Source organism: Solanum dulcamara, chromosome 6 (genome assembly GCF_947179165.1).
Source record: "Solanum dulcamara chromosome 6, daSolDulc1.2, whole genome shotgun sequence".
In the NCBI taxonomy this organism is placed as follows: Eukaryota; Viridiplantae; Streptophyta; class Magnoliopsida; order Solanales; family Solanaceae; genus Solanum; species Solanum dulcamara.
The window spans coordinates 7,010,212-7,024,705 of record NC_077242.1 but is presented as its reverse complement, the minus strand read 5'-3'; the positions used below and the strand labels follow the sequence as shown (position 1 = coordinate 7,024,705).

At 33.7% G+C, this 14,494-nt stretch overlaps 2 protein-coding genes across 2 annotated transcripts; one reads left to right on the top strand and one right to left on the bottom strand.

Annotated features, from left to right (window-relative positions):
• The first annotated feature begins 1,879 nt into the window (after nt 1–1,879).
• LOC129891935 (beta-glucuronosyltransferase GlcAT14B) lies at nt 1,880–9,759 on the top strand. Its single transcript, XM_055967426.1, has 4 exons — nt 1,880–3,505; nt 8,423–8,498; nt 8,606–8,721; nt 9,049–9,759. The coding sequence occupies exons 1-4, from the start codon at nt 2,869–2,871 to the stop codon at nt 9,564–9,566; spliced, it is 1,347 nt and encodes a 448-aa protein (XP_055823401.1). The 5' UTR covers nt 1,880–2,868; the 3' UTR covers nt 9,567–9,759.
• Nucleotides 9,760–10,255: 496 nt separating this feature from the next.
• On the bottom strand, nt 10,256–13,735 carry LOC129893299 (uncharacterized). Its single transcript, XM_055968809.1, has 3 exons — nt 13,626–13,735; nt 11,145–11,556; nt 10,256–10,965 (listed from the first exon to the last, which is right to left on the bottom strand). The coding sequence occupies exons 1-3, from the start codon at nt 13,647–13,649 to the stop codon at nt 10,451–10,453; spliced, it is 951 nt and encodes a 316-aa protein (XP_055824784.1). The 5' UTR covers nt 13,650–13,735; the 3' UTR covers nt 10,256–10,450.
• Nucleotides 13,736–14,494: the final 759 nt, after the last annotated feature.

Genomic DNA, 14,494 nt, shown 5'->3' with positions numbered 1-14,494 from the left:
ATTTTAACTAAATCTTTGATTAAACGTTAGCTGAGAAGGGCGACTTGAGAACCAGGGACAACTCCTTTAGGGGTTGTTTGGTTGGTGTGATAAAAGATAACAATTTGAGGATAGAATGTGAAATTATATATTAATTAATTTAGGAATTATTTTGTACTAAAATAATAAAATTAATTACTCCATATAAAAAATGAGATAGAGAATTTTATTTGAAATATTTTATTTATCCCATCAAATCAAACTAACCCTCAGATTATCAAATAACTCATAAACCATAATAATCTCCTCAACATATGCTTAATTTTGTCTATCTATCAGGTTAACATTGAAGACAAATAGAGTTCAACACGTCACAAAAATAGAAAACAACACTCAAAACCAAAAACTCCAAATTCCTGCATATATCCAATTGAATGGTCGTTATCTATTGTATTGTGTTATTAATTTAAATACATTATTTATTTTAACAATTAATTTTATTGTATTGTATCGGTAAGTTTACCGTAGTAATAATGAAAGATTCTATATTGTGTAACGATCAATCTGATATAGTCATATCGTTATCTTATTTTTCTTCTGCTTATTATGTCTTTATTTATTATTTAATAATTTTATTTTATCTTTTATCATAACTCTATCTTGTATTTTGCTTTTTCTTATAAGTTAGTCCTTCAAATTATTAATGTGTGACATTATAGCTAACATAATACAATATAGAGGCCGTTTGGATTGACTTATAAGCTGTTTTCAGCTTTTTTTGAGTGTTTGACTGCCTAACTTAAAGTCATTTTGTGCTTAAAATAAGCCCTAATAAATAGTTTAGTTTAATTGGATGAACTTATTTTAAGCAGTTTATAAATTGAAAACAGCTTATAAATCAAAATAAAAAGTTAGCCTGCACCTCTTTTATTTTTTAACTTATAACAGTTTTCAATTTATAAGCTACTTAAAAATTAATCAATCAAAATAGACTAATAATATGATATCACGATTTATTATGAAATAATGTGTAAAAAGCATTCAAACAGAGTTAGGTTACCATATAGTCAATGATACAAAATCACAATCATCTCCTCAACATATGCTTAATTTTGAGACTTATCAATTTGGTTAAAATCAGAGTCCATCACTTAGGTTAAAATCAAAGAAAGAGTTCATCTAAATTTCTGCGGGAAATGGAGTTCAACACGGCACAACTCGCAAAATAAAAACTATGAGCCCGTTTGGATGAGCTTAAAAAAAGTAACTTTTATGTATGAAGTGCTTTTAGAACTTTGAAGTGCTGAAAGTTATTTTTATAAATAAACAGTTGAGTGTTTGGATAAAAGTGCTTATAATGTGAATTTTAGGGTTAAAAGAATAAAAAAAGATAGTTTGAGAATTTAGTTAAAATATAAGGGATATAAAAATAATTTCCATGGTCAAAGAAAATGACTTTAAGCACTTTGAAAAAAAAAAAGTTAGGAATCCTAACTTTTCATTTTTGACTGCTTTAAGAACTTTATGGCTTAAAGTCAGCATTAGACAAACACGTCCAAAAGCTAAAAAGGGACTTTAAGTTGATTTTGACCAACTTAAAGCCAATCCAAACGGGCTCTATGTAACATTCAAAACCAAAAACATTAAATTTTTATATATGTCCAATTAAAAAAAAATATAAAACCTCTAAAAAAAAAAATAGAATTCAACACGTTACAACTTACCACAATTAAATATATAAGTGAAAAAACCGTCAACTACTAAAGAAAAAAAATAACATTCAAACGCATCATAATTCACCACGCAAAAAGTAAAAACTAACATTCAGAATCAAAAACTCCACATTTTTGCATATATCTAATTGAACTTACAAGTGAAGAAACCCAAGACCTCTACTTTCTTGTTACCCCAGCAAGTAGTTCATTAATAACCCTTTGCATATTTTACTACTTGTACTAATATAACTGTATTCCTTGTTCTTAACTCCAAATTAGCAGTTCCATTATATATATAATACCGTACTAAACTAGTGTATAATCACAAATTAAATGTATACACAAATTAGGTCATTACCTACACTTTAAGCAATCTGTACGGTCACCTCTCCCTCTCTTGCCTTCAACCCCTAGCTCTCTCTAATCGCGTTAAACAGCAAAATCAGTCTTTTTTTCTGATTAATTGAGCCAAAAGGGGGGTTCTTTAAACTTTTGCTGCCTTTTTTTCCCTACCCAAGTAATGTTTTTTCATTTTTTTGGACTTTTATACTTAAAGATCAGTTCTTGAATCAAACCCATTTGGGTTTTGAGTTTCTTTTATTTGTTAGATCGACAACTGTTTGATTTAAGTTCTGTGAGGTTCTTGAAACCCCTTTTTATTTGGAGAAAGACACAAAGTAAATTTCTTGAACTAGTTTGTTTAAATGGGCTATTAGATCTGAGGTTTAAGGAAAGTGGGGTAAGAAGGGGAATCTATTTATTGTTTGTATTATTTTGTTTGAATTTGTTCTGCTATTTCCATGGTTTTTCCCCCTTTTCTGTAGTCCACCACAGTATAGTCGTACAATTTTTTTTTTCTTCAATTTTCATCATTGCCTTTATTGGTTAGTTTACTTGTAATGGTCAGTTTCTTTGGATAGTAAAAACCCAACACCAATAGTTCTACTTTTTCGTCGGTGGAAATTTGGAAGCTTTTGAGCTTCAAGTGCTCTTTCTATAAAAACAACCATTTCTGCTGATAGCCCATTTCATCTTTTTTTTCACTTTGATGGTAAAGCTTCATCCTTTTCTTTCTTTCGAGAAGATCAAGGCGAAAAGGTCGAGTCTTGGAAACTTTTTGCTTGCAACTCATTTGTGAAATTTGGTTTCTTTTGTATAGAAGCAATTGTTGAGCATGAGGAAATATGCCAATTCTTATTCAGGAAGAGTGTTTAATGATAAAAATTGTAATTCTCACTCTGGTAGGGTATATGGTGATAGACATTGGAAAATACCGTTCTTTGTGAGCTTGCTTGTGTCGATTACGCTGTTCACAACAACGATTTTTGGGTTATATTCATCATCCTATGGAAGAGATCAAGTGCAGTTGGATATGGTTTCTTTTGCTAGGCCAGCTGAGTCAGATGGATATTTTGTGGAATCTGATTTCCAGTCATTTCAATCAAATGGATTTGGTAAAAATGAACCACCTAGGTTTGCTTATCTGATATCAGGCACAAAGGGTGACAGTCACAGAATGATGAGGACTTTGCAAGCGGTTTATCACCCGAGGAACCAGTACATTCTACATATGGATCTTGAGGCTCCACCTAGAGAAAGGTTGAACTTAACAATGTCAGTGAAGAATGATCCTACGTTCCGCAAAGTAGAGAATGTGCGAGTAATGGCACAGTCAAATTTAGTGACTTATAAAGGCCCTACGATGTTTGCTTGTACCCTTCAAGCTATATCTATTCTGCTGAGGGAAAGTTCAAAGTGGGACTGGTTTATCAATCTTAGTGCTTCAGATTATCCACTAATGACTCAAGATGGTAAGTGTGCTACTTCCTTGTGCTATAGGTCGTCGATCATATATTTCTTTATATTCTGTTTATTAGCTTCTTTTTACTTGGTTATTTTGAACTTTTGAAGGTCCAGTTGCAACATTATTTTTTTGGTGGAGTAATGGTAAATTTCATTACTGGCATCAAGTAGATGTGTAAAATACAAAAATTAAGGAAAAAAAAACTTTGTTAGCTGCTTTACATCAGAGACTAACAATGGGCAAAAAATTATAAGGTGAGGCATTATGCCAGCCTATAAATATACTAAACATCGAGCCTTAAGGAAATAAATTGGAGTTGATAAACCGTCAAAACATCTTCTCTGTCCAGACACACCAAAAATTACTTGCAGGGATCATCTTCCGTACTTGTTTGATTGCCTTCTTAACTCTCCAACTACACCATCCTTCAAATGCTTCTTTAGTACTCTGTGGTTATTCCCCAACTCAGCCCAAAGATAGAGAAGAACATATTCCATATGTCTGAAGCCACTTTACAGTGAAGGAATAGGTGGTTGTTTGACTCAAAATTCTGCTGGCACATATAACATCTATTCACAATGTGAATGTTCCTTTTACTGAGATTGTCCTGGGTTAAACATGCTTCATAAAGGGCTGTCCAGCTGAAACACATTATCTTCGTTGGCAGCTTGATCCTCCATATCAATTTCCATGGCTAATTGTCAATCAGGTTGCACTGGGCACATATTCTGGAATTGCCAGATTTCATTGAATAGATTCCCTCCTTGTTATTGTTCCATCTTAGCCTGTCTGGCAACTGCATATTTGTCTTGTAACTTTCTAGCCTGTATAACAGATTCAAAAACCATATCCTCAATCTCCCAGTCTTGTAGGTTCCTTTTGAAAAGAAGACTCCATATGTTGTTCTCCCTATTCTAAGATATGGTGGAGTCTGGTTCACATGATAATTGATAGAGGCTGGGGTAATCATTCATCAGGATAGTGTTGTTCAAACACCTATCCTTCCAAAATCTAGTGTGCAAACCATTTCCTCCTCTATACAATCAGTATCACCCTTAGAAAACATGCCCTCTCCATACAATTTGCAGCTTACAGCTAAAAAAAATTAAGAAAGCAAATCATCCTTACAGAACCTTCTGACTACTACAGATACATAGAGTTTTCGTCATGTGGTAAGTTGTCATAACTTAAGTGATTGGTAGATTTCCATTAGTGAAATTAGCGCATAAGTACATTCATTGCTAATTTGCATGATTGTGACATTCCAATTACTATATTTTAGAGCATATTTAGGAATCTGTATTTGGGATGATTTAGCATGACCTATTTGGCCAAATTATTGTTACAGTGATTGAGACAGATTTTTAACCAGCTTACAGAGGAAGTACTTAGTATCTAGGCTCCCCTTCAGCTAAGCTTTTTATCTATTGCTAAAGCTCTCTTTTGGGAGGGGCCTTAAAATTTGTGAAAGAAAAAATGGATGAACGAGCTTTGTTGAATAGGTGCTTTTTTCTGAAAAGTAGTTCAATAGTTTTAACAAATTCTAGTTCGTATTTGCTGCTGGTGTGCCTACCTTCTGTGTCTGACATTCATAGGAACTTGTTAGGTAGTGCTCGGCAGGATAGTAGGTAAGAGCCGAATTGTATTATGAAGTGGTAATTTAATCAATGTATGGAATTTCTTTGTTTGACAAGTCAGATACCTTTTGGGTGGTTGATCCACTTTCCATATCAGTTTAATCCAAAAAAAGATCGTTCTTCTTTAAATGCCAAATTTAGTGATCGTTCTTCTTTAAATGCCAAATTTAGTGATATTTTAACTGTCAAGATACTTTACAACCCTATGATACTATGGGTTTGGAATCCATCTTTATACTCTTCCCCGATATTTCAACAATTACTTTAGAATATTTCCAACAAAGCAAGTGCAATAACCACATTTAGACTTTCTTCTCTCACATTGTGCTTTAGTCAAGAGGGTTCATTTATATAGGATGGAGATAAGAATAAAGTATAATTAACAACAAAGGGGTGAACATATAATGTGGTTTCTAGTTTGCAAGACAATGACCACAAGGATGCAGTTGGTTCCACTTCAGAACATAATGGAATTAGAAATCTACTTACATATGTCAAGCTCCATTTTAATGTGGGTAAAATAACATGCCATTTCAATTTACAGTTTCTTTTACCAATCTAAGCACAAAGCTGATTATGAAATTGCAATCCATGTTGATCCATAAGAATTGTGTGTTGTTATCATCTATGATGCTGAAAATACCTGGTGAGTATCTACCTTGCATGACAAGGTTGGATTAGTTGTCCATTCCTTATCATGCTTAAGAGCTGTTTCTTATGGAGTTATTTATAGTTTTGTCATGTAGGACAATTTGAGGGTCTTCCTCGTGTTGAACCAAATAGATCATCATGACGGCTTCATCTCAATGCAGGGGGTTTGGGGCTTTAAAATTTTGGATCTTGTGGCTAAAAATATGAAAGATAACTTGTGCTGATGTTTGGTGGAGGTGATAGGAATGTGCATTAAAACAAAAAAATAGGAAAGCAGGCTCTATTCTTAGTTTTCAGTATCACTGTATAGAATTCTCAAAGAAATTGATTGAGGTATCAAGAACAGAGAAGGTTATTAAAATATCAAGAACAAAGAGAATTGGGCTGGAATTACAGAGTTGGAGGTGGTAAAAATAAGTAAAGAGACAAAGTCAAGGAATTACTTACAGAATGCAAAAGATATCACCTAATTCAAAAGAAGGATCCTTAAACGTAATCATATTTCTGATGGGCAATGCAACTTTAGGTGCAATCCATCTATCAAATGAACTTTTGAGGCTCAGCAAGGTTGTATAGAGTTGCTTGTGTCTATAGAAGCACCTTCTTGCATATATATTTGGTTTACCAAAACAATTAAATAGCAATCAGTAATCTACTTTTCCTATCTCTCATTTGCATTTGATTGTCATTTCTCTCTTCATATCATTTTTAGCGATCACACATTAGCTCTTACTGGCAATTTTTCCTTATTCCAACAAATGCAAATCCTCCTCAACTTCCCAGTCAACCAAGCAAACATTATTGGATATTTTGATTACACCTGTTAAGAAAATGTACATTGGCCCTAAAGTAACTCAAAATTAGCTCTTGAAATGAGGATTGCCATGACCATAATGTGGAACATTTTAACAACCATATGCCCAGATTTGGATATTTGGAGCGTGAAACAATAACACTAGCACCCATTATTAGGTAAACTAAGAATGGGGATGGTTTAGCTCTATCAAGTTAAGAAAATGGACCTTTGGAAACTCATAATCTTGACCCGTTTGGGATCTTTGACAACTCATTCCCTCAACCATGATTTCAAGATTGCCCAAAACCATATAAGGAGATAAAAGATGCATTCCCTTAGCGAATGTTTGAGATAGGCATTTGGACAATATTTGATTGAAGTTGGAAAAAGAAGAATACATGGAAGGTGATAACAAAATCTAAAGCTAAATAAATGTAGCACTTAAAATCATTTTGTATCAATGATTTTGTCCTCGTGTCCTTTTCCTGACCCCTAAATTTTCTCTTCTCGCAAGAATATAAAACAATCCTTGCACACCTATAAAGCAAAAAAACATGGTACATTCTGTTGACCATAACAATTCTGCCCTTCAATTTGGTGGAGAAAACAATAAATACTTGCAAGTGCAAGGAAAATTTATTATTGCATGACATTTTTAGAAAATAGTAGTGAGAGACTTCTTCAAATGACACTGAGTAATAGTGCCATAGGGCCAAGGAAGAAAAACTGTCTTTATAATATGGGAGGAAAGATGTAAGTAGCAGGAAAAAGGTAACATGTTTCATTGTGGTTAAAAGAAATATGTAAGAAAATGCTGCATTCAGAAGCTTGCAGGTTCTCACTTCTCTGCCAAGGTTGGAGAGTTTCTTTCCCAAACTTCCAGATTATTTATCATGAATTGAGATTATCTTCATCTTAATGTTTTGTTTAGAGATTTAAGATGTCAAAATGCTGTGGAGACAATACGTACTCACACAACGTGCTTTAAAAGTTTAAAGACGTTTAAACCGCCGAAGATGGAATATGTGCCATAAATAGTATTCTTGTGGATTTGAACACTTGATAACTTTGAAAATATAGGGGTGGGGGGGACTAACATGAAACTATGTATATTTAGGGTTAACTAACAAGACCTTCCTCTTACTCTTCAAATCAATCACCTATCTTATGTAGTTTAAGTATTACTAGAAACCTTCTTAGAACTTGTTTTATATCTTCCTCTCTATCCTCAACGTCAATCTATCATCCCACCACCTTCGTCCTCTACCACTCAAAACAACAAATTCTTGAAAACCTTTTTTCCTTGCTTCCCAAATCTGTTATGCTTGCATCATCAGCATTATGGCGCTTACATTTGGTTTAAAGATGGAAACTTGCGGGAATAAGGCGGTGTTTTGGACGCCAAGGGGGAAAGAGATAGTGAAGTACATGCAAATTTACGAGGGGTTGATGCACTTCACCTACCATAAGATAGCACTCGCTAACAAGAGGATTGATGGCCTCATGTGGGCATTATAACCTTCTGCAGAAAATTGAAAGAGATAGGTAGAAATGATACATTGGCAAGTGATGCAAATGGTTGTTCCATATACTGGGTTCCAATTGTCAGCTTATGTCTTTTGATTAGACTTTTCTAGTTGGTTAGAAGGTACTTTATTACAAATGCACATGAACGAAACCAAGAATTCGTTATTTAGTAATTAATTTTTTTCGTAATAAATCTTTTTAAAATGTTAGGTTCTGGAATCTAGGGCATTGTGTAATTTATTAACTTTTCGCTTCTTCATTCACTCCTTTCTTTCATGGAAAATGAAGTTCACCTGTCTGTTAAATATTGCAGATTTGCTCCATGCTTTCTCTAATTTGTCCAGAAACCTGAATTTCATTGAAAATATGCTGCTTCATGGGTGGAAACTGTAAGTGAGTTAAAATTTTCAATTTTAAAGTATCCAAGCATGATATTTTTTCTGTTTGTACAGAAAATACTTGAAATGTTAATTTGGGTGCTGTTAATGTGTTGTAGGAACCAGAGAGCTAAACCTATTATTATTGATCCTGGTCTTTATTTGTCTAAGAAATCTGACCTTGCCACAACTTCTCAACGGCGATCACTACCTACAGCTTTTACATTGTTTACAGGTAAAGTTTATTTGACCTTCAGAATTCGGAAGTGAACCCAACTAGTGTCACAAGGATTATGTTTTTTTACCTGTTATGTTCAGTTTGCGCGTTTTTCTTGAGTTCTGAAATATGAGAAGCAACTCAAACTAAATTTAAGATTCTCTGTTTCGCTTATACCTTCATGACCTGCTCTGCTAGTGATGATATACTCGGCATTTTTAAGAGGCCTCGACTTCTAGCCACGGGATTTTTCTCCCTTTTTGAAATTATTGAAGCAAAATGCTCTTTGAAACTTCTATTAATCTCATGCTTATATCTAAATTTTTTTTTTTTTTTTGCGGTTAGGCTCAGCTTGGGTGGTTCTGACGCGCTCTTTTGTGGAGTACTGCATATGGGGGTGGGATAATTTCCCAAGAACTCTGCTCATGTACTACACAAATTTTGTTTCTTCACCAGAAGGCTATTTTCACACAGTAATTTGCAACACCGAAGAGTTCCGTAGCACAGCAATAGGCCATGATCTACATTACATTGCTTGGGACACCCCTCCCAAGCAGCATCCTATTTCACTGACAGTGAAAGACTTCAACAAAATGGTTAATAGCAGTGCACCATTTGCTCGAAAATTCCGCAAGGATGATCCTGTCTTAGACAAGATTGATAAAGAATTGCTTGGTCGTACACATCGTTTTGCACCAGGAGCATGGTGTAATGGAACCTCAGCTGATGGAGCTGATCCCTGCTCTGTGATAGGAGACGACTCGGTGTTTAGACCTGGTCCTGGTGCCAACAGGTTACATGAGCTAATGAACAAACTGCTATCTGAAGATTTTCGCAGTAAACAATGCTCAACTAAGAGTTAAAAGATTGCTAACGTTGTTTTCGCCTTGTTCATTATGTTCTATATTACTAATCAAAGAAAATTACAAGTGATTGAGCCTCTTGAGATGTAGTTTTGTCTCAATGGTTGAGAGTTCAGATTACCCCAAATTGTACATTGTTGTATGGATAGATTACAGTTTCAAATGTAAAATTTTGCTTTTTTCTTCTCAGTTAGCAATGATCTTTCAAGTTTAGTACTAACCCGTCATCGTTTGTCCCAATATTTTTCGGATGCTATCATAGAGAATGTATAATATAACCTAACATAACATGAAAGACCGATTTCACTAAATATGTGTGATCTAACAATATTTTTCGGATGCTATCATAGAGAATGTATAATATAACCTAACATAACATGAAAGATCGGTTCAACCAAATGTGTGTCATCTAACAATATTTTTTGGTGCTATCATAGAAAATGTATAATTTAACCTAACATAACCAAATGTGTGATCTAACAATAGTTTGATCTGTGGCATAACATCCAGTGATATCTTTTGAAGCATACAATTAACTCTTGCTTTGTAATGCAAATCTCACAAAAAACAACAGACCCAGTAATCCCACAAATAGGTAGAGATAGATAAACTAATCCTGATAGACCCTCAGCTTAAATTAAATAAAATGGAAATTTCACAAACAACCATACAATCATAAGATATGAAAATTAACCACTAGAAAGCAACCATTCTATTTTCCAATGTTCTATTACATTCACAAAGAATGATAGGTCAGGATGCATTTTCAGATCCATTCAAACAGCAATTGGAATGGAAAGAAAATACTGATGAGTTGATTTCTCTTATTGACAGAAGCTTAAAGCAGAGTTGAGTAGCTTTATACACAGTTTACACTTGATGAATCAGTTTGAACTGGAAATTAATTTCATGTATCTTTCAATGATCATTTCAGGTGACAAATCAGTAAAATACCCTTTCTCTACATCCAAGCTTTCTTGAGATGCCAGTGTCTCAACATGGTTCTGGACACGATCAGCTCCGATTTGGTTAGGTTCCAAAAGAATACAAGCTATCTCGGTTGAGTCCTCACCGTGAAACAAGCCTAGAGTTTGCACGGTGGGTAAGCCTCCACCTCGAGCACTCACCCTCTGAGCAATACGTCTAGCAGCTGAGAGATCCGTGGACATAATTGGGATGTTGTACATAGCTACCCATTTATGAGCTCCAATCATCACGATACCTCTAGCACGAGACACCACCTCTGGACCTTCATCGGGTTTGACCGGGACCTGCTCAGGTTGAGCCCACCCTGCCCACTGGATGCCCCTAAAGTTAGGCCGGTAATAGCCTAGCTCCCTCCTTATGGTGTCCAGTCCTTTCCCCATTGGGTGAGCAGCAGCATATAAATAAACAGGTACTGTATTCAGACACGAATCAAGAATTTAGAGTCAGAGAGTCAAGAATGCGTGCAGAAGTTTTTCATATATACACATACTTTGAGCCCCAAAACCGGTTCATTTTGTATTTTCAAGTCAGTATAGCATATCACTTGATAGAACAGAAGAAGTCACTTAAAGTTGCAAACTTTTTACTAACCTTGAAACCGGTTTCCAATATCAGCTGCAACCTTTTTAGCAAGCCAAGCAGCTTCATCAAGTGAAGCTCGCGCCAGTGGATGAATGAGAATATCATCCACAACGCCAAGGCGAGGATGTGCACCAGAGTGCTGCTCAAGGTTTATTGCATCATAGGCTGCAGCAACCATGGCCAAGACAGTTTGATGCAAGGGGCTGTAAATGGGACAGCCTGTGCTGTCATGAATAACATATGATACAAGAGTATAGTTCACGCGGTTGTAATCGCGATCCGGAAATTTGTTAATAATGACTGTTTCCGGATCAAGTTTGGCAGCGCGCTCAATAGGTTCAAGAGCTTCTCTGTTGCGTGATTCGGATATGTACAGCTTGCAGCAGAGCAGCATTGATTGCATTACACTTTTCTTCTTTTCCTAACAAATAATGAAACTAGCATCATTTCAACTCATATTGAAATGGCATGGTTGCATGCCACAGTTCTGAAATGTATTATTTCCCTCTTTTTTATATATAGCTTTGAAATCATGACCACGGGGTATGATTTGTGAGTAATCCAACATGACATTTACGTTTAACGTAGCATGAAATCCTACCATTTTTTCCATGAACACCAACGCGAAAATAGCCTAGTTTTGTAAAAACCCAATCTTTTCTAGAAAAGAAGAAATAAAGCAAGACATTATATCAGACCTTGAAAATGGGTGGTCTTTTTTCAACCCCCTTCCCCTTCCCTCCGTTTATTATGAGCAAACATTTAAAACCAAAAGTCAAAACTTGTTATAAAGTTATTCACTTATCTGACATTTTTTTTTAGTCAATTCTAAAAAAGAATGATATATTTTTTATTTGATAAATATTTAATAACATTATTAATATTTTACTCATGTTGAATCCCAATTTTTGGCAAAAAGTCTACAGAGATGTACTTTCCTATTTAAATATTTTTAGGATGATTCTGGAACTTTGCAAAGTTTCTCATATATTTTAAAAATTTATGCCCAGTCAAATTACATCACACAAATTAGAACGAAGTAAGTACAAGTTTAGACTTTTTGACCATGGGACAAGCAAAGTCAAAATTTCAAATTTTGCAAGACCCTCACCAAAGGTCATTCTTGTAAATCATCCTAAATAAAGTGTCCAATGCGTTTTATGGATCATTCAGCTCATTATTTTGAGGAGAAACTACCTTATTAGATATACATTCAGACGACATATACTAATTCTACTTATACTTTCAAATTATTATGTATTTTATCACTAATTAAAAGTTTTCTATTATATATTGAGGAAGATACACCTAGATACATGAATTTTTGTTATCTGATACACTAAAAATAAGGAGAGAGGCGAGTGACATGGAGAGAAAGACGAGCGAGATAGTCATGTATCTCAGATACATAGGAGAGTGACGAGCAAGATGAGAGAGAGGTTTACGAGATTGGTATGTATACCACATACATGCGAATCCACTTGGATATCATGTATTTAGAATAAATTATACCTAATTTTGACCCCATATATTTCGAGATACATATATCTGGATGTATATAGATGCACCAAAATTTGATAAACTTCGTAATATTGCAAATGTATTTAAGTCATTAGCTCCTGATATTTCGATAAGTTTCTCTTATTTGAGTCCGGAACCTATTTGAGCCACAAAGAGATAAAAGTGACACAAATGAGCCACATTTTCAAAATGTAACTAAAATAGGCTTAGTGTAGAATTTTATGCCGTTAACTGTGGACGTCTAAATTTTAGTGTAAAACGAAATTTTTTCTTACATTTCATAAAGTATAACTATTTCTTACACTATAAAAATGAAATTTCACTTTACAAATGACTTTAAGAAAAAATTTCGTTTTACACCAAAATTTAGACATCTATAATTAACGGTTGCTGTTAATTTTTTTTTTTTTATAAAATGAAATAAAATTCTACACTAAGCTTATTTTAGTTACGTTTTAAAAATATAGCTTATTTGTGTCAGTTTTATCTGTCCGTGGTTCAAATAGGTTTTGGACTCCCCTTATGTGATGTGATTGGGCTACTTAGATTTCTTGAGGCCCAAATATTAAAGGTTCAGACAAAGGAGAATCACAAATATAGTTCTAGAAAGTGGACACGTGTTGTTCCCTTATTTTCTCATATAAAATTCAAAGTGCACAATGCTAGTACAATGTGGCCTTCTTTAAGTAAATATCCAAAGAAATCTTATCCTTTAGCAATTTATAATATATCATGAAACATACAAAATATAATGTACCAACAGAAATTAAAAATAATGATAACAAAGAATTGTGGGTTAGAGCACAAATTGAGGAAAATTGCAAAAACAAGAACAAAGATGTGTTCTTTTAAGTTCACCACGATTTATAATAAAGAAATGAATGTTCCTAAGTTGAAAATTATTAGCAAACTGATAAGACCAAAAATGATGAAAGAAAATGTTTATAACTTCAAGGGAGAGTTCCTTACCTTGCAATCTGAGTTGGAATCCATTTTTTTTTTCTTAGTGCTTTCAGATGTGATTTTGCTTCTCTTCTATTTTTTTTTTTTAATGTTTTGTATAGTTTTTTGAGAATGAATTGAGAGGAGGAAGGAAGGAAGGTGTTTAATATATATACTACTATATAGTCTTTTTCTTGGAGCTATGTTGGGGTTTATTGACTCAGCAATGATGGGGACACATTACAAAATCAAATGTCACAATCCCAACAAATAATACTGATTTTAATTTATGTGATATCGTTTAAGAAAAATTAGAATTTTTTTTGAATTTATGGTTCAAAATACTATTATTATTTATAAATTATTTTATTTAAAATAAATAAAAAAATTTAAAGTTAAATTATTTTTAATTATAATAATGAGACTTTTTTTTGTGATAGACTAAAAAGAAAAACGTCTAACATAAATTGAGATAGGAGTACTTCAACTTTCTACTTGACATTTTAAGATAACAAAATTAAAACTGAAAAATTCTACATATTTTAAACTTAATGTAACAAGTTTTAAAAATCTTTTTATTATAATAAATTTCATATCAAATTAAAATTAAATAAACGAATTGAAACGAGGAATAACCATTTTTTTTTAGATTAATAGTCCATGAGCCTAAATGCCTAATTTTAATCCCCAACATCCAAACAACAAAAAAGAAAAGAAAAAACAGTTGGCCACACATGGTATGTCCAATGCTTGCTTTAATATAAGCATGTTTATAGCTATCACAAAAGGATATGCTGCGGCAGGTGAGATTGTTTTCTTTTGAATTAAAAATTTCAGGTTTAAATTTTGAATATGGTTTTTTTTTTTTGATTGCAGATGCTTTCCTTTGAAATAGT